This window comes from Ostrea edulis, chromosome 10 (assembly GCF_947568905.1).
Source record: "Ostrea edulis chromosome 10, xbOstEdul1.1, whole genome shotgun sequence".
Classification (NCBI taxonomy): Eukaryota; Metazoa; Mollusca; class Bivalvia; order Ostreida; family Ostreidae; genus Ostrea; species Ostrea edulis.
This window is the reverse complement of record NC_079173.1, coordinates 20499102-20520917: the sequence shown is the minus strand read 5'-3', so window position 1 is coordinate 20520917 and position 21816 is coordinate 20499102. Positions and strand designations below refer to the sequence as shown.

The following is a 21816-nucleotide window of genomic DNA, read 5'->3' as shown; positions in this document are numbered from 1 at the left end:
GTGTGTATGTAACATTGCTAGGTGTGTATGTAACATTGCTAGGTGTGTATGTAACATTGCTAGGTGTACAGGTAACATTTCTAGGTGTGTATGTAACATTACTAGGTGTACATGTAACATTGCTAGGTGTGTATGTAACATTACTAGGTGTACAGGTAACATTACTAGGTGTACAGGTAACATTTCTAGGTGTGTATGTAACATTACTAGGTGTACATGTAACATTGCTAGGTGTGTGTGTAACATTGCTAGGTGTGTATGTAACATTGCTAGGTGTACATGTAACATTGCTAGGTGTGTATGTAACATTGCTAGGTGTGTATGTAACATTGCTAGGTGTACATGTAACATTACTAGGTGTGTATGTAACATTACTAGGTGTACAGGTAACATTTCTAGGTGTGTATGTAACATTACTAGGTGTGTATGTAACATTGCTAGGTGTACATGTAACATTACTAGGTGTACATGTAACATTACTAGGTGTGTATGTAACATTACTAGGTGTGTATATAACATTACTAGGTGTGTATGTAACATTACTAGGTGTATATGTAACATTACTAGGTGTGTATGTAACATTGCTAGGTGTGTATGTAACATTGCTAGGTGTGTATGTAACATTGCTAGCTAGGTGTGTATGTAACATTTCTAGGTGTGTATGTAACATTACTAGGTGTACATGTAACATTGCTAGGTGTGTATGTAACATTACTAGGTGTGTATGTAACATTGCTAGGTGTATATAACATTACTAGGTGTGTATGTAACATTACTAGGTGTGTATGTAACATTACTAGGTGTGTATGTAACATTGCTAGGTGTATGTAACATTACTAGGTGTGTATATAACATTACTAGGTGTGTATGTAACATTACTAGGTGTGTATGTAACATTGCTAGGTGTGTATGTAACATTGCTAGGTTTACATGTAACATTGCTAGGTGTATATGTAACATTGCTAGGTGTGTATGTAACATTGCTAGGTGTGTATGTAACATTACTAGATGTGTATGTAACATTGCTAGGTGTACATGTAACATTACTAGGTGTGTATGTAACATTGCTAGGTGTGTATGTAACATTGCTAGGTGTGTATGTAACATTGCTAGGTGTGTATGTAACATTGCTAGGTGTGTATGTAACATTGCTAGCTAGGTGTGTATGTAACATTGCTAGGTGTGTATGTAACATTGCTAGGTGTGTATGTAACATTGCTAGGTGTGTATGTAACATTGCTAGGTGTACAGGTAACATTTCTAGGTGTGTATGTAACATTACTAGGTGTACATGTAACATTGCTAGGTGTGTATGTAACATTACTAGGTGTACAGGTAACATTACTAGGTGTACAGGTAACATTTCTAGGTGTGTATGTAACATTACTAGGTGTACATGTAACATTGCTAGGTGTGTGTGTAACATTGCTAGGTGTGTATGTAACATTGCTAGGTGTACATGTAACATTGCTAGGTGTGTATGTAACATTGCTAGGTGTGTATGTAACATTGCTAGGTGTACATGTAACATTACTAGGTGTGTATGTAACATTACTAGGTGTGTGTGTAACATTGCTAGGTGTGTATGTAACATTGCTAGGTGTACATGTAACATTGCTAGGTGTGTATGTAACATTGCTAGGTGTGTATGTAACATTGCTAGGTGTGTATGTAACATTGCTAGGTGTACATGTAACATTACTAGGTGTGTGTGTAACATTACTAGGTGTGTGTGTAACATTGCTAGGTGTGTATGTAACATTGCTAGGTGTACATGTAACATTGCTAGGTGTGTATGTAACATTGCTAGGTGTGTATGTAACATTGCTAGGTGTGTATGTAACATTGCTAGGTGTACAGGTAACATTTCTAGGTGTGTATGTAACATTACTAGGTGTACATGTAACATTGCTAGGTGTACATGTAACATTACTAGGTGTGTATGTAACATTACTAGGTGTACAGGTAACATTTCTAGGTGTGTATGTAACATTACTAGGTGTGTATGTAACATTGCTAGGTGTACATGTAACATTACTAGGTGTGTATGTAACATTGCTAGGTGTACAGGTAACATTTCTAGGTGTGTATGTAACATTACTAGGTGTGTATGTAACATTGCTAGGTGTGTGTGTAACATTGCTAGGTGTGTGTGTAACATTGCTAGGTGTGTATATAACATTACTACAGTCATAGGACATAATTATTCGCCACTTTCAAAATGGCTGCCATGAAACGCACGTCCACTTGGTGAAGTTTGAAAGTTGTTTGCTGTGGATAGAATTCAAATCTTACCTCAGTATTTGGTCAGATTTCCTTTCATCCTGATTACCTCCTTTAGTCGCCCTGGTTTAGAATTATAAAGGTCCTGTACATAGTTTAATGGAATGTTTTCCCACACAGTCCGAATTTCCACTATAAGATCTTGTCGAGAGTTTATAAAATGGACACGGGTTTCTAGTGTTCTTTTCAAATGTAACCATATGTTCTCTATTATATTTAAATCTGGTGACTGTGCTGGCCATGTTGTTGTATTAATATTGTTGTCAGCTACATAATCTTTAATAATTTTGGCTCGATGAACAGGGGCATTGTCGTCCATGAAAATGTAGTTGTTCTCCGGGAAATGCCTGGCTATTACTGGCCATATATTATCATCAATTATTTGTAAATATCTTGGAGCATTAATGTTACCTTGGATATCAGTCAAAGTGCCCATACCTTGAAAACAAATGCATCCCCAGATCATAACACTTAACTTTCGTCGCGGAGCAGGACACGCGAGTTGGGGGTTATACTTTTCATCCGCTTTTCGCCACACGTATACCTTGTTGTTATCCCCAATAACAATCTGACTCTCATCACTGAAAATCCATTTACACCATTCTTGCTGAACTGTCCAATCTTTCCTCTCCTTGCACCATTTTACATGTTCTTTTTTATTCACTTCATGAACTGCCACTTTCTTCTTTGCAACCCTCCGTACATATCCTAATTTTTTTATTTTTCTTTCAACAGTTTTTGTACAAAATTGATGATTCCTATTTTCATTAATAATGCCTGTTATGTCTTTGTAAGTACGTCTCCGATTTTCTTTGATGACCCTTGAAAGTTTGTTAGAATCCCTCTGTGTGAATAGACACTTACGGCCCCTTCCCGTGCGATTTTTCACATCAGAATGCTGTTTGAATTTCTTAATAACACTTCGCACGGTAGATCTGGGTATTCCTAAAGTCCTTGATAAGTTAGAAACATTTCCGTTCACTTTGTGTGAATTAACTACGAGATTTCTGACTTCAATGCTCAGCTCTTTCCCTTTACGACCCATTTCAATCAACAATGTTTACTAAGTTTATGATCAATAGCAGACGAAAAAATGTATGTGTACACGTCATCAATTTTAGTAGCTTGACCCTGTTGTAAAAATATGAAGGGGAAATTTGTTGTCTATTTATAGCACGGGGGTCTATTTTCGGTTCCTAATCGCAAATACAACGACATTTGCGCACAGGGTGGCGAATAATTATGTCCCATGACTGTAGGTGTGTGTAACATTGCTAGGTGTACATGTAACATTGCTAGGTATGTATGTAACATTGCTAGGTGTATATGTAACATTGCTAGGTGTGTATGTAACATTACTAGGTGTGTATGTAACATTGCTAGGTGTGTGTAACATTACTAGGTGTGTATGTAACATTACTAGGTGTGTATGTAACATTGCTAGGTGTATATGTAACATTGCTAGGTGTACATGTAACATTGCTAGGTGTGTATGTAACATTACTAGGTGTGTATGTAACATTGCTAGGTGTGTATGTAACATTGCTAGGTGTATATAACATTACTAGGTGTGTATGTAACATTACTAGGTGTACATGTAACATTGCTAGGTGTATATAACATTACTAGGTGTGTGTGTAACATTACTAGGTGTGTATGTAACATTGCTAGGTGTGTATGTAACATTACTAGGTGTGTATGTAACATTGCTAGGTGTACATGTAACATTACTAGGTGTGTATGTAACATTACTAGGTGTGTATGTAACATTACTAGGTGTGTATGTAACATTGCTAGGTGTGTATGTAACATTACTAGGTGTGTATGTAACATTGCTAGGTGTACATGTAACATTACTAGGTGTACATGTAACATTACTAGGTGTACATGTAACATTACTAGGTGTGTATGTAACATTGCTAGGTGTGTATGTAACATTACTAGGTGTGTATGTAACATTGCTAGGTGTATATAACATTACTAGGTGTGTATGTAACATTGCTAGGTGTATATAACATTACTAGGTGTGTATGTAACATTACTAGGTGTGTATGTAACATTGCTAGGTGTATATAACATTACTAGGTGTACATGTAACATTGCTAGGTGTGTATGTAACATTACTAGGTGTACAGGTAACATTGCTAGGTGTGTATGTAACATTACTAGGTGTGTATGTAACATTGCTAGGTGTGTATGTAACATTGCTAGGTGTATATAACATTACTAGGTGTGTGTGTAACATTACTAGGTGTGTGTAACATTACTAGGTGTGTATGTAACATTGCTAGGTGTGTATGTAACATTACTAGGTGTGTATGTAACATTGCTAGGTGTGTATGTAACATTACTAGGTGTACATGTAACATTACTAGGTGTACATGTAACATTGCTAGGTGTGTATGTAACATTACTAGGTGTACATGTAACATTGCTAGGTGTGTATGTAACATTGCTAGGTGTGTATGTAACATTGCTAGGTGTACATGTAACATTGCTAGGTGTACATGTAACATTACTAGGTGTACATGTAACATTGCTAGGTGTGTATGTAACATTACTAGGTGTACATGTAACATTGCTAGGTGTGTATGTAACATTGCTAGGTGTACAGGTAACATTTCTAGGTGTGTATGTAACATTACTAGGTGTACATGTAACATTGCTAGGTGTGTATGTAACATTGCTAGGTGTGTATGTAACGTTACTAGGTGTGTGTGTAACATTGCTAGGTGTGTATGTAATATTACTAGGTGTGTGTGTAACATTGCTAGGTGTACATGTAACATTACTAGGTGTGTATGTAACATTACTAGGTGTGTATGTAACATTGCTAGGTGTGTATGTAACATTACTAGGTGTGTATTTAACATTGCTAGGTGTGTGTGTAACATTGCTAGGTGTGTATGTAATATTACTAGGTGTGTGTGTAACATTGCTAGGTGTACATGTAACATTACTAGGTGTGTGTGTAACATTGCTAGGTGTGTATGTAACATTACTAGGTGTGTATGTAACATTACTAGGTGTGTATGTAACATTGCTAGGTGTGTATGTAACATTACTAGGTGTGTATGTAACATTGCTAGGTGTACATGTAACATTGCTAGGTGTACAGGTAACATTTCTAGGTGTGTATGTAACATTACTAGGTGTACATGTAACATTGCTAGGTGTGTATGTAATATTACTAGGTATATGTAACATTGCTAGGTGTGTATGTAACATTACTAGGTGTGTATGTAACATTGCTAGGTGTGTGTGTAACATTGCTAGGTGTGTATGTAATATTACTAGGTGTGTGTGTAACATTGCTAGGTGTACATGTAACATTACTAGGTGTGTATGTAACATTGCTAGGTGTGTATGTAACATTTCTAGGTGTGTATGTAACATTACTAGGTGTGTATATAACATTACTAGGTGTGTATGTAACATTACTAGGTGTGTATGTAACATTACTAGGTGTGTATGTAACATTACTAGGTGTACATGTAACATTACTAGGTGTGCGTGTAACATTACTAGGTGTGTATGTAACATTGCTAGGTGTGTATGTAACATTACTAGGTGTGTATGTAACATTGCTAGGTGTGTATGTAACATTACTAGGTGTGTATGTAACATTGCTAGGTGTGTGTGTAACATTGCTAGGTGTGTATGTAATATTACTAGGTGTGTATGTAACATTACTAGGTGTGTGTGTAACATTGCTAGGTGTGTGTGTAATATTACTAGGTGTGTGTGTAACATTACTAGGTGTGTATGTAACATTATTTTTTCTGTTTCTTTACAGACATGCCCTGCCTTGTCTCCCTTATCCTAGATGGGACCGGTATCACAGAGGCAGGGTTTATTGGAGTCATACCCAGCCTACCTTCCTGTCTACAAGCTATCAACCTAAACCGAACCAATGTTACAGAAAATATATTTTCTCATTTAAAAGGTAATTTTTTTTCTCCGTAACCAATTTAATCAATATTACACTCTTGTACAATGTACTTTTGCTCCTCCATAATACACAGTGAATAGTATCCAGATGTACATCAAAGGGAAATGGCAAACTTGTAAGTTAATAGCATTGATAGTTTAAAAGTCGAAGAATTTTATCTTGAAATATTTCATACAAATTTCATTGGTTTTTTGGGTTTTTTTTTACATTCTTGAGTAGAGAATTTATTAGTTTAAAAGTTTAATCTGTAAAATTTGATCATGAAATATTTGATGCAAATTACATGTAATATGTTTTTTACATCTTGCATGTAGAATTTTTAGTTTATAAAACTTAGATGTGCATCTTCTCCATAGGGGAGCATTTTTGTGCTAGTGATCAATTGTGGCTGTAGTCCTTTCGTGATTAATTAGCTTTGGGTATGCCAATTAATGATTAATTACCACCAGCTTACCAGGCCAAGTATTGGATACACCCATTGGCAAGATAATTTAATATTCAATCGAAAATTACTTCTGTTTCTGCAGACTGTAAAAGAGGTCATTTAAAAATCTTCTTCTTTAGAACCACTGGGCAGGAAAAGTTGAAATCTATATGAAAGCTTCTTTACATAGTGCAGATTCAAGTTTGTTCAAATCATGGTCCCCTGGGGTAGGATGGGGCAACAAAAGGGGATCAAAGTTTTACATGTGAATACATAGGGAAAATCTAAAAATCTTCAAAAATCATTAGGCCAGAAAAGCTGAAATTTAATATGAAAGCTTCCTGATATAGTGCAGATTCAAGTTTTTCAAAATCATGGCCCCTGGGGATAGGGTGGGGCCACAATAGGGGATCAAAGTTTTATATGCTGATATAAATGGGAAATATCTTTCAAAATGAATGTTTAAGCTAGGACTTTCATAAATAGAGCTTAAAGTAGGTCAAACAGTTTTCCAGATTTTTTTTGTTATTATAATGAATACATGTATTGCTGTAGTCACAACCTTCAGAGAAATACAGACTGAAATAGTTTGCATTTCAGCCTGATTGGTGCACCATGACCCTACTTAAGAGCTAAAAGCAGGTCAAATAGTTTCCTGGACTTTTTTTTCATTATGGATACAGCTGTTGCACTGAAATTTTGTCATCATTGTCCGACGGCATATTTTGTACTGTTTGTGGTACTCTTGTTTTTTTTTATTGCCGTAGGGAGATATTTTCCCTATGTATGGTATTTTAATCCATAGACCTAATTTTTTACTTTTATTTTTCAGAATTAGAAAACTTAAAGGTTTTACATGTAGAACACACTAAGGTAAAATTCATTTATAGTACTAACACAGTAATGCATTTAACTGATATACAGTCATTTAGATAGTTAGGCTGTTCTTGGTGTGCTGGTTTTGACTGCAGATTGGTTTTGACTGCAGATTACTCCATTTACTTGATCAAGACATAGGACTGACGGCTGGTGTGACCGGACAACAGGAGGATGTTTACTCCTCTCCGGTGCCTGTCCCCACTTCTTGTATATCCAGGATTCCGCGTATGCCCAACTCTTTGTTTTGTATTCCTTGTGGGAGTTATGAGATTGATCGCTGTTCGTTATCTTCACCTTTCTTAGATGTACTGAATTTGATCAAACTTCCAGTTTTGTTGATACATGGATTGTAATTCAGTGTTCTTCCTGTGCCATTGTACCACAGTGTTCTCTTAACTTTGTGGTCTGTAAAAGCCACAGACTAAATAGAAAGATGGTATTCAACAGAAAGGTCTGCAACCACTGTATGATTGATCAAGGGTTCATTTTGAAATTATTTGCTCCCTGTCCCTGTGGGGGCTGAAGAATGTGGTAGATAGTGAGCCAAAAGGTCAAAGTCAGAGGTTATTGATTGATAAAGGTCAAGTACATTTTGTAGGTTTGTAGATTATTAGGTATAGACCAGTAACTGTGCATTCTGTAGATTTATAGATTATCAGGTTTGTGGATAATATCAGGTTTGTGGATTAGAGATATTAAGTAAATTTACTGTATATTCTGTAGGTTTATAAATGATCAGATTTGTGGATTATCAGGTTTGTGGATTATCAAAAATAAGTAAATTTACTGTACATTTTGTAGATTTGCGGATAATCAGAGATAGATAAATTTACTGTACATTATGTACTAGATTTATGGATTATCAGAGATAAGTAAATTTACTGTACATTTTGTAAATTTGTGGATTAACAAGTTTGTGGATTAACAGAAATAGATAAGTTTACTGTACATTATGTAGGTATGTGGATTATCAGAGATAAGTAAATTTACTGTACATTCTGTAGATTTGCAGATTATGAAATTTGTGGATTAACAGAAATAGATAAGTTTACTGTACATTATGTAGGTATGTGGATTATCAGGGATAAGTAAATTTACTGTACACTCTGTAGATTTGCAGATTAACAAGTTTGTGGATTAACAGAAATAGATACATTTACTGTACATTTTGTAGATTTGTGGATTATCAGGGATAAGTAAATTTACTGTACATTTTGTAGATTTGTGGATTATCAGAGATAGATAAATTTACTGTACATTTTGTAGGTTTGCGGATTATCAGGGATAAGTAAATTTACTGTATATTCTGTTGGTTTGTGGATTAACAGGGATAAGTAAATTTACTGTACATTCTGTTGGTTTGTGGATTAACAGGGATACGTAAATTTACTGTATATTCTGTAGATTTGTGGATTATCAGGGATAAGTAAATTTACTGTACATTTTGTAGATTTGTGGATTATCAGGGATAAGTAAATTTACTGTACATTTTGTAGATTTGTGGATTATCAGGATTAAGTAAATTGACTGTATATTCTGTTGGTTTGTGGATTAACAGAGGGATAAGTAAATTTACTGTACATTCTGTTGGTTTGTGGATTAACAGGGATAAGTAAATTTACTGTATATTCTGTAGATTTGTGGATTATCAGGGATAAGTAAATTTACTGTACATTTTGTAGATTTGTGTATTATCAGGGATAAGTAAATTTACTGTACATTTTGTAGATTTGTGGATTATCAGGATTAAGTAAATTGACTGTATATTCTGTTGGTTTGTGGATTAACAGAGGGATAAGTAAATTTACTGTACATTCTGTTGGTTTGTGGATTAACAGGGATAAGTAAATTTACTGTATATTCTGTAGATTTGCGGATTATCAGGGATAAGTAAATTTACTGTACATTTTGTAGGTTTGTGGATTATCAGGGATAAGTAAATTTACTGTACATTCTGTAGATTTGTGGATTATCAGGGATAAGTGAATTTACTGCATATTCTGTAGATTTATGGATTATCAGGGATTAATAAATTTACTGTACATTTTGTAGATTTGTGGATTATCAGGGATAGATAAATTTACTGTGCATTTTGTAGATTTGTGGATTATCAGGGATAAGTAAATTTACTGTACATTCTGTTGGTTTGTGGATTAACAGGGATAAGTAAATTTACTGTACATTCTGTTGGTTTGTGGATTAACAGGGATAAGTAAATTTACTGTACATTCTGTTGGTTTGTGGATTAACAGGGATAAGTAAATTTACTGTACATTCTGTAGGTTTGTGGATTATCAGGGATAAGTAAATTTACTGTACATTTTGTAGGTTTGCGGATTATCAGAGATAAGTAAATTTACTGTACATTTTGTAGGTTGCGGATTATCAGAGATAAATAAATTTACTGTACATTTTGTAGGTTTGCGGATTATCAGGGATAAGTAAATTTACTGTACATTTTGTAGATTTGTGGATTATCAGGGATAAGTAAATTTACTGTACATTTTGTAGGTTTGTGGATTATCAGGGATAAGTAAATTTACTGTACATTCTGTTGGTTTGCGGATTAACAGGGATATTAAAGTAAATTTACTGTACATTTTGTAGATTTGTGGATTATCAGAGATAAGTAAATTTACTGTACATTTTGTAGGTTTGCGGATTAACAGGGATATTAAAGTAAATTTACTGTACATTTTGTAGGGTTGTGGATTATCAGGGATAAGTAAATTTACTGTACATTTTGTAGGTTTGCGGATTAACAGGGATATTAAAGTAAATTTACTGTACATTTTGTAGGTTTGCGGATTATCAGGGATAAGTAAATTTACTGTACATTTTTTAGGTTTGCGGATTATTTGGGATAAGTAGATTTACTGTACATTTTGTAGGTTTGTGGATTAACAGGAATAAATCAGCTGAGGAAGTTGGAAGCTGTAGATGTCTCTCAGACAGACATAGAGGCAGAGGCTTTATTGTGTGTAGGAGACAGCGTGACATGTCTAGCCATCTCTAATACCCAACGGATCAATGGAGACCAGGCTCTGCAGTACATACAAAGTAAGGTCTACCTCCTGGGTATCTCTAACTGTTGCTGTAATAAGACAAATTCTAGCCTAGCTCCATCATCATAAACTGGGAGAGTAAACTCAAGTCAGATTTGAGACTTTGTATTCGACTGGTTTGTTAAAATTGCATGAATATTTTATTACTTATCACCCTCCACACTCCCCCCTCCACACTCCGAAAATGAAGTTTAAGGGAATGTACTGGAATCGCCTTGTCTGTTTATAGTTATAATTTGTGCATAGTGTATGTTTAACACTGATGAACAGTTTTGATTGAAACTTTATGTACATCTTATAGGAATAATGAAGTTGTGCACCTTCTGATTTGATTGCATTCTGGGTAATTAAGGATATTTTTTCCCCATTTTTAGATGGTACTATATTGTCCAGAATATATCTTATAAGCCAATGAACAGATTTGATTCAAACTTGGTGTATATATTATGTATATGATGAAGTTGTGCACCAGTCCTGTCATTTGTATTGAGATTCTGTAACGTTCACGGAAGTTATGGATTTAATATTTGTCTTTGACAAAACATTATAAAGTCAAGTTTGTTAAATGACTGTATATTGTTAGTACAGTGTAATGTTCTTACAGGGTGATTATTAATCAATTAATCAATCAATCAATTAACGTTCTGATTATTGCTTTGAAACTCGAAAATAAAAGACGTGTAGTTATTACTACAAGTCCTTCCTCGTTTGTCTTTGCTAGGGCTGTCACTGAGGAGTTTGAGTTTACCCAGCAGATTAACCACTACCGATGCAGGTCTACAGTTTATTAGTCGTAAGTACTAACTCGCGTATCTAACCCAGATATTGATAAGGACCAGATTTTTATACGCCCGTCTTAAGACGGGCCGTATTATGTTATGGCCTTCATGTCCGTCCGTCTGTCCGTCCGTCTGTTAGCTTTTTCGTGTCCGGCTCATAACTTAAATACTATAAGGCCTAGAATAATCAAACTTTGTCAGTTGATACATCTTGGGTAGAAGGTGTGTCGCACATTAAAACCAGGTCGCTGTGACTTTTAATTAAGAAGATATGGCCAAATATGGTAAAACCCTGTCCGGCTCATAACTTGAAAACTATTTGATCTAGAATCATGAAACTTGGTCATCTTATGCATCTTAGGTAGAAGGTGTGTCGCACTGTACTTTAAGGTCACTGTGACATTTAGTTGAAGTGATTTTTTGAAAAAAGTATGTTATAATTGGTACAATCCCTACTCATATAAGAGTTTTGTAGAAAACCTCATTCAAAAATGTTACATCAAGAAAACACATATTTTTTTTATGATATACTGTACAGCTTCTTTTTAGCCTATGTAATGTTTCCTTTGTTTCTAACAATAACATGAGAAATTCCACTTGTCCCATGGGAGTAGCATGCAAAGGGCATTTTGACAAGACTAATTAATGAGTTTTGTGTAGAGCATCTCTGATCAACATGATCAAGCAGGTGTTATCTTTATCTCTAGGGAATTGGGCAGAGAGATCTTAGCCTCTTAATTGCAGATATACCAGAAATTATTTGTGAAAGTGAATTTGTTTGTTGTGGTTAGTCTTTATTTTCAAAATTAATTTGACATTGTACTATATAATTTTTAATTTTTTTTCTCAGCAACCTATATGCAGAGTATCATTTCTCACTAAGACAACAAATGGTTGCAATATGTATAAAGGCCTATTTTAATGATTAGTATTTTGATGTTTTGTTATGGCTGTGGCATTGTTCAGAAAAAAGATATACAATGAACAAAGCTGCAGATTGGGCATTTGTGTAAATCTGAACAGATGAAATAGTATTGCAATAACCATATTAAAAAATGTTAATTCAAGAAACTACACATTCTTCATTATATACACTGTACTATACAGCAGTATATAACAAACAAATTATTTCTTTTGTGTCAGTAACAAGAGAAATTTCCCTTGTCCCATGGGTGTAATTATCAAGCAATTCAGGAGGCATTTTGCTAACAGAAAAATTGCATTCTGTCAAATTACAGATTAATTAATGAGTTTAGAAGATTTCTGTTACAGCAATCTGATCAAGGAGGTGCTATCTATATCTCTTGCAATCGGGAATTGGGCAGAGGAATCTGGCCTTCTAATTGATCTGTCAAATTTTAGAACAGTTCTAAGTGGTAGCCATTACTTTGAAAGTTAATTTGGTATAAAGTTTAAGAATTAATATGATATTGTAAAATATATTTTTATTTTATATCTCAACAACAAGGTGCAGATTGTCATGTCTCACTAAGATGACAGTTTTACAGTCTAAGAATAAACATAATGACTAATGTTTGATGTTTTATTACGCTGTGCATTGTTCTTCATTCCTTAAAATACAATGAGCAAAGCTGCAGATGTGCATTTCTCAAGTCTAACACAACCAGTTGAGAAATATATGATGTATTATTTTTTTCTAATTAATAACTACACCATAGGAGATGCACCAGTATTTGAAATAACCGTTTTTAATCTATATTTATTTATATTGACATCACCATGCATATTTTACTTTTATACTTGAAGATTTGACAAAGGCAGATACTGATATATGTATTTTTTGATATGTTGAATAAATCAACCTTTTTGAGTACTCCCATTTATTGTAAGTTGTTTGCTTGGATAAAGGGCTATCTTGCACTTTAATCATTTCATTGAAACCATTTGGGAAAATGTTTTTATATCCTTTTAAAAATCATTAAGCTTACATTATCAATATTTGAAGCAATGTCACATGAGGCCATAAAGTAGGTAAGATTCTTAAAGGAAGGTTGACATTTGGTTCCATGCATACCTATCTCTTCATGGTGATATGTTCATGTTAACAATATGTGACGGGCGTATCATGTGCCGTGGCGGTGCACTTTATTATTTTTGGTTTGTTTTTGTTTAAATTTTTTACTGTAACAAATTTATGCATTTTATGGTAGCAGAATTTGAAGTTTGAATAAAGAAAAATGCTTGAGTCATCTGTCATTCAGAAATTAGTATTTTGATCATAGATATTAATTTCACATTCCAGAAATGCCATTATCTGAGCTTGATCTAACCAACTACATCAGTGTGGGGGACATGGGAATGATTCATATCGGAAAGATACAAACGTACGTATTGCAGTGTAATGTGACTGTAAGCCTTATCCATTTCTTCAGAAGTCTGAGAACTTCATACAGAATTCCACTGTGACACCAAAATACAAATGCTGTGGCGCACCATGGTTGATGGCAATGGTTGTTTTTGAGCTTCGCGTATTTGTGTGTGTGTGTTTTTGAAGTTACTGTACAGTCAGGTTTTCCGTCTGTCATAACCTACAAACTTTGTAAAGGTAGAAGATACAGTTTTATGTTGGTGTGTCTATTCCTTGTATGAAGGTCATGAAACAATAATTCCAATGTTATTTATTACAATTGTTTTGATTGGACAAAAATAAAGCTGAACAAGAGTTTATACATCAATAAATCCGAAAACGCGATGTATTCATACACACCTGAAAACAAATAACATAATGCGCGGAAACTATTCACATTTTTGTAATTGTTAATAAAGTGAATCAAATGGAATTATAAGAATCAAACATTCTTTTTGAAGAATTTATCGATGTGTAAACTCCGGACATTTTACTCACAAACTTAACATAAAAGTGCTTCGCACTTTTATTCAGTTTGTGAGTAAAATGTCTGGAGTTTACACATCAATAAATTCTTCAAAAAGAATGTTTAATCCTATATTAAGTACATGTGTATATGTTGCAGGATTCTAACTGACAGAATTGTTATGTTAGCCCGAGGGTGTGCAATAAGGTCATGAATTTTACAATTGACCTGCATTTTCTGGATGAGTAAACAAGTTGAATATTGCAAGCGAGTTCAGTATTTCTAGTACAAATACCTGTTAGTCTACATTGAAGAAGTCTGATAGGTTGAAACAGATTAGCTTCAAATACTGCAATATGTCATGGACCAGTGACCATAAAATTTAGAGGGCGGGACAGGTTAAATTGATAGTAAATATATACAATGTACTGCCTATAGTGATGAAAAGTATGATAGAAGTGTGTATTTTCATATGTTGTTTTATGTCACATTAGATAATTTTTAAATGCCTGTCGTAGACCGGTCATTATTATAGTATGTCACAATGTGTAGTATACATCTGAACTAGGGGGATCGGAAATTTTTTTGTGCGACTATTAAATGAGTACATACACATTCAATTTCACTTTTATTACAGTTGAATTTTTTTAAAACCCAAAATTCGAATCCCGGTCTGATCCATTGCATTTTCTCCCTTCATGTTACACTTATATGCAATACTTACATTTCTTGTAATTTTTAAGTTATTCATGTGTTATCATGAAGACTAATGGACTTTTATTTATAGATTGAAGAAACTTCTTCTCAGCAACACGAAGATCACTGACGTTGGAATGACTCATTTAAAAGGTATGCACAGCTTTTAAAGGGACATCACTGCTGCCAAAATCATATTACCAATTGTAACCAAACTGACTGAAAAAGCTTTAGAGTACATAAAAATAACCACCGACATAATTATTAAAATCCATACATCTTGTAATTTTAAGTCATAGTTTTGACTTTAGAATTTCATTTATTTATACAGAAACAATTAATGGCCAAAACATTGAATGGAGGTATTAGAATAATTCATTGTAGAAAATTTTACATAATTTTCATAAAATTCGATGGAGGTTGCTTTTTTTCGCTCTCAGATTTATTCATTATGCTTGTGGTTTAATCAGAGGTCAGCATTAAATAGTATTTGTGTCCTCATTGACAGCTAATGTCCCTTTAAGGAATAAATATCTGGGTTATTAGTTGTATTGTGGAGATATAAAAACATTGGAATATCGTACAGTAATGATTACTGTTATAATGTTCAATCTACTCTTTTTATACTTTCCATATTATAAACAAAATAGACATATACACAGCTTTAGCTTTTTATTGCATATTCAGAGGTCAATTTACTAAGAAATAATATAGATTTATTACTGACGAAATATTAGTTAGATAAATGTAAACTTAACATTGATGTTTTAAGACTGTAAGTTTGGCCTGTGATGCTTCCATAATCTATACCTTGCAGTGTGGCTTCTGTGCGATGGCAGGCAGTGACTGTGAGGATTTTTGTTCAAAATTACAGACACTGTGATCTCTATAATTATGATATTGTTTAGTTTGAAGTTATACAGAGTTTTTAAATTGTACTATTCTCCAAACGATTAATTTGTTGCCCAAATGTCGAAAAACTATTGTTTGTTTGCTGTTCAACCTGCACTTCTTCTGCAACGACAACAATAACATAGTACAATATTCAATATCCAAGTTACTGTGACTGTCTTAACAAATATTTTGATATTCAAAGTTGGTTGTATAATGTTTTTATCCTTTTTTTTCAGATTTGAAACAATTACAGATATTGTACCTTGACAGAACTTTAGTTTCAGACGTGTGTTCGGAAGTTGTAAAATGTAAGACTTAGTATATATAAATGACACAGACAGACAAGTGTTTGGATTTTGTAAAATGTAAGTATATTATATAAATGACACAGACAGACAAGTGTTTGGATGTTGTAAAATGTAAGTATATATAAATGACACAGACAGACAAGTGTTTGGATGTTGTAAAATGTAAGTATATATAAATGACACAGACAGACAAGTGTTTGGATGTTGTAAAATGTAAGTATGTAAATGACACAGACGAGTGTTTGGATGTTGTAAAATGAAAGTATATATAAGACTGATTAGACAGAACTGTAGCTCACTGGGAGAGGAAATTAGGATTTGCAATAATCTACAGATCCAACCACTTATAATATTGAAAACCTTTTATTACATGTTTTCTATGCACGATTGATATGTAATGTTTTATTGATTTTCAATTTGAGTATATCCTATGTTCTTGTTTAGAAAATTTCAAAATTTTGTTAGGAAGTTAAAATTAGCACATTGTCAATTTAACCATATAATTTTCTGATTTCAGGCTTTCATGCACTTATAGAACTAAGTCTTTCAAGCACAAGGTATGTATACGACATGACAATTAAGCGGTTCATAAAATAGCGTAAACCGTCCACACTTACTAAACTTATTTTATATCGTATAAAATAAATAAAAAGTTACTTTAAATTTATTCCTTATTATTTGATTTAGTAAACTGCATTTGATATTATTTGATGAATAAAGGACGTCATATAGTGGGACTAATAGGCAATTTTGTTTATATTATAATTATGTTTATTCACCAATCAAGGGCCCGGGGGGGGGGGGGGGGGGGGGGGGGGGGGGGCTTGTACATGTTAACAAGCAATTAATTTATAACAATGAAAATAAATAACAATATGATATAAAGAATGTTGATAAAGGCAAATGAACCAATCAAATTGCATGTAACAATTAAAATTATACAGAAGTAACTCGCATTATAGACTTGGATTTCAAGAGTGGAAGTTTCACAGAATTTATTATCTCACTTTAATCCTGGACCTAGTTCAGAGTTAGAATTTGCAGAGTAGCCCTTAACTCTACTTAATAAGCATTGTCTATGTATGTTTAGCACACCTTAAGGAAGTTTGTGAACTTGTCATGTTTTGTCTGGTGTCTCGATTACTGTTCATATTTCCATCTTGTTAAGAATCACCTGGTCAATATCTCTAGCTTATTTGCAAGGGGAGATGAAATTAAGGGGGTGGGGTTATACAACATTTTCTTATCTCTATGTATTTAAAATCACAGACATCCAGCAAGGCATGCAAGTTTGTTTAGCAGTTGCCCGTTTTGAAATCCGGCTCCCGGTTTAACCCACTCCTCTTTAGATACTTTATTTTCATATGACTGGTAAAATCAGAATAACACACAGTTATCAGCACTTTTCTCCAAAGAAAATGCCCAAATCCAAAGGGGGAATTCTAAGAAATCCTATATTTCCTAGGCTATATTTTTAAAAAGAAATCTTCATTATTTCAAAGTGTATTAAGGCTTAATGAAGAGGGTTCTGCTGTACTAATGAATCAGACACTTAAAACTATGGACTTTTTGAAAAGATTACCTACAATTTACAGAGAATTGTTTACAATTTCTGTATATATGCCCCAATCTCTCATCCTAGCTACAGGGACTAGAAATTTCTGTTTTATTGATTGTTTAAGGATGTATGCTACACCGGAGAAATTTGATAGGGATGAAAAGTGGAGGATATTACACAACAATATTTTGAAACTGAAAACTTTCAAATTTGATTTATTTAGTCAAAAAAATGCAGTTTAAGTAGAAACTAATCTGAAAAAATTTTAAAACCCCTGCTGGACTCGAACCCGTGATCCAGAGTTCAGCAGTCGACGGGCTAACTTACTGAACTACTCAGCTAGGCAATGAGTTTCGAAAATGATTAGACAAATATTGCTGATACATATCTTTATTTTCGTCCAATGTTTTAAAAGGAAGTCAGCCATTATGACGATGTAGAATACCTCCTTAAGCCATATAAATTTATATACCCAAGGACAGGTCTACCTATTAAGGGTTTTCCAGATTCTGAAAAAAGTATGTACTTTGTTTTTCAGCATAACCAGCAGATTCTTGCTTAATGGTGCTTTGAACACAACGCATGACTTGTCTAAACTCAACCTCTCTAGAACATCAGTATCCAACAATGGTAAAATAGACTTTTTCCTTCAAAAATTGTTTTTATTGCTCCATTATAAACAAACTTGAGAAGTTTGAAGATAGGGTTGGTATTTTTTTTTTACTTGTTCTAGATTTCATTCAAACCACATACACACATGATTACATACATGATAGAATATTGCATATGGCCTAAAAATCTTTTATATGCATCATTTGCTCTAACATCAGTATTGAACAAAGGTAAAACAGATTTACACTTACTGTCGCCTACCAGCTATTGTCAAAACATAAAGTGCTATTTGCAAGCTTTTATGGGATCCAATTACATGTAGCTATCTAATATGTAAATATATGGGGGATTGAATTAGGAATAGGTTGCATATTTTTAGCGTATTTGAGCTAAAAACTTGAAGTCCCTCAAGTGACTTATTGCAATTGGTAGTTGTCTGTCGTTGTGTATTAACATTTGAACGTAATCAACTTCTCTTAATTACATGCCCACTCTTTATGAAGTTTTATATGAGAATCTATGGGGGATGGGAAACACAAATTAGGAATTTCATAGTCACTGAATAATGGGGATATTAGATTGATTGATTTTATAACTTTAACGTCTTCTGAGAATTTTTCACTCTTATGGTGACCATGGCTGTGAAGGGCTGCAAAATTTAGGCTTATGCTTGGCACTTGTGGCCTTTGAGCAGGGAGGGATCTTTATCATGTCACACCTGCTGTGACACGGGACCTCGTGAGCCTTTTTTTAACTGCAGAACTGGCTTTCTGAGAAAATATTTGAACAGATCAGAGATCAAGTTCTGCAGCTACTTTTTTTTTTAATCAAAATTTGTCAGTTGTCTCAGTCAACGGCTGTCATCACTGGCATTGTGCATTCACAATTTCATTTTCTTCTCTAGAAACAATGGACTAATTTCAACCAAACTTGGCATAGAGCATCCTTAGGTGAAGGGGATTCAAGTTTGATCAAATGAGGGGTCATCTTACTTTCCAAGGGGAAAATGGTAGACCCAAGGGTATTGGGTTAGGGTATAAAGCGTAAAACACAAATTAAAGTTACTCATATATGGCACTATTGGGAATCAGAATTTTTCACTCCTAATGAGACGTCACCAGCTGTAGGTGAAGTACCACAAATTTAGACCTATGCTTAGCACTCCTCACTTCAAAACACTAAGCCTTTGGTGAAGGAACAATCACTACCTATGTTTACATGTTGGGTGTGACATGAGAGGGACTCAAACACATTACCTCCTGGTTATGAAGGAAACGCTCTTAACCACTGAGCCATCGCCACCGGTTGTCAGCAATATTGATATAGATGCATCACCGTTGTGTACATTCAAATTTGCTCAAGTTATGACTGTGGGGCTAGGGATGGGGTTGTAATATGGGTTTAAATTTTTTTTTTGCTGGAATAAAGAAGTTTAAACATATTTTACAAATCTTCCGAAGAACAGGAAGGCTGATGCGACTCAGGTGAGTGTTGTGGCCCATGGGCCTCTTGTTACAATTTAGCTGTCTGAAGTGACATAAATGCTGTTTAAATCTTGTCCATTGTAGTAATAGAGAATGCTGTGATCTTTATCCTCTGTTGTAGGTGTTTCCTGCTTAAAATCCGACAGTCTCTCCTTGGTAAATCTGGATGGAACGAGCGTCAATCCAAATATCGTAGAAATTCTTCACAGTCATTGTCCTAACCTCAAGAGAGTGACTGTAGCAAACATTCATCCTGTTAATTCTGATGATGAAAATTAAAAACTATCGGAACATGTATCATTGTTCCCAATTCTGTCGGATTACGACTGTTCCAGATTACGGACTGTTCCAAATTACGGACTGCGGACTGTTCCAAATTATGGACTGTTCCATTGTCTTGTTGTGGATGATTTACTATATTAAATGATTAATATGATGCATTATTATTTGAAATAAATTACAAGCAATAATTTAATAATATCCAAAAGAAGAATATGAAGAGATACTGATTTTGGCATGTTGCTTCATCTGTCTACATGATAAATATGGCAAAAACATATTTTGTTCGATTGATAAATTTCCTGCCATTTTTTCAATGCTTGCTGATATTCAGGTCATAGAAGTCAATATAATCATTCCTACATGTGTCTTTTTTGCAGTGTGGGTTCATCATCTGTTGTGAACTTTTGAACATTTTCAACTTATGAGATATTGTTTGGCCAATTTGATATAAAGGTCCTATGGAGTAGGGGGAACAAATAATTTCATGCCCCCATCTCTGGGGGTTGCAATATTTCCAAATCTTTCATTCGGATGAAGGGTGTGCAAAGTTCTGATGAAATATTGTAAAATTTTATGACCCGTGGATCACAATCTAATTAAAATTAGATCCTTTGATCCGCTCACGGATATAAGGATCTAATTTTAATTAGATTGCGTGGATCAAGTGTTCCATTGTCTCCGTGACTCAAATGATTAATATACGTCTAGCAATATGAACTGGGTTGAAAATAATAAGTAGCTTGAAGACCGTGGTCAGAATTGTAAATATCAGTGTCTTTGTATGAGGGACTTAGATCCCAGTATGTGGCTACAAGGATTGTGTAGCGAGTTTGTAATAGAAATTTAAATATCTTTATTCCTGACTATGTAGTATATAAACCAGGTGCAAAGTTTGATGAGCCTGGAGGCCTCAAATAGAAATTTACTGTCCTTGGGTAAATCTTTCAGGCTTCAGTGTAAGATCTTTATCTGAAAATTTATTGTTACAGTATTTTAACCCCAAACAAATTAATGTAAGCCCCCGATAATAAACTTCTTGGTGCTGCATATTTATAAAGTATTGTAATATTATGAGGTTTGTCTATTTACTGTCCCTCCAATTAACATTTTGTCTTAATTGGCAATGTCATAAGATGTGAAATTATGGTTTTTTTGTGTTGTATATTGAAGTGAAACACGGGCAGTTTCATCGTTGCAAACCACGGGTTATTGTTTCATTCTATTTCACATGTTTGTGAAATAGAATGAAAGTAACAATAACCCGTGGTTTGCGACCATGGGGCAGTTTCTGCGACGTATATAGTATTTAAGATTTAAATTATAGATTACATGTATGTTAACATGTATGTGCTGAATACAAAAAGACATTTCAATGTTATTGCAATACTTGACTTTTCTATAATAGTAGTTATAACAATGAATGTACAAGAAAATACATTAAACCGATTTACATTCTTTTACCAGTGTTTTATATTTATTGAAGAGATACACTATTAAGTCTATGGCATGGTTTAGATTGTACACTGACCCAACTGTTGAATACATTTATCCGTAGTCAAAATCAGTGTACCAAGAACGGCCTAACAATCGGTATGAAACACGTCAGACAACATTTGACCCAATGATAGGATGTGATATGGCGTCATTTTGGAATACTGCTCTCAGACTGGGATGTTGCATCATTGGAACCACGTGAGGCTGTATGACTTCATCAATATACCGTTAAGCCGTCGCAATACGCCATGTGTAACCAATGCTGTCCTGCC

General features: G+C 34.2%; 1 protein-coding gene across 2 annotated transcripts in view; it reads left to right on the top strand.

Moving 5' to 3' along the window:
• LOC125665273 (uncharacterized) overlaps positions 1 to 21508 on the top strand; it is a 52251-nt gene extending 30743 nt beyond the window's left edge. Inside the window, exons 15-24 of one of the 2 annotated variants that reach the window (XR_008799439.1) lie at positions 6080 to 6229; positions 7492 to 7532; positions 10430 to 10598; positions 11325 to 11396; positions 13646 to 13727; positions 15004 to 15065; positions 15244 to 15274; positions 16043 to 16114; positions 16632 to 16671; positions 18211 to 18302. Coding sequence is in view for 1 of the 2 variants with exons in the window: in XM_056152192.1 (XP_056008167.1) it covers positions 6080 to 6229; positions 7492 to 7532; positions 10430 to 10598; positions 11325 to 11396; positions 13646 to 13727; positions 15004 to 15065; positions 16043 to 16114; positions 16632 to 16671; positions 18211 to 18302; positions 19890 to 20047 (938 nt within the window). In the remaining variant the exon portion in view is untranslated. Of the gene's footprint in view, positions 1 to 6079; positions 6230 to 7491; positions 7533 to 10429; positions 10599 to 11324; positions 11397 to 13645; positions 13728 to 15003; positions 15066 to 15243; positions 15275 to 16042; positions 16115 to 16631; positions 16672 to 18210; positions 18303 to 19889 lie in introns of those variants that run through there. The other variant, XM_056152192.1, reaches the window with a different exon arrangement.
• Positions 21509 to 21816: the final 308 nt, after the last annotated feature.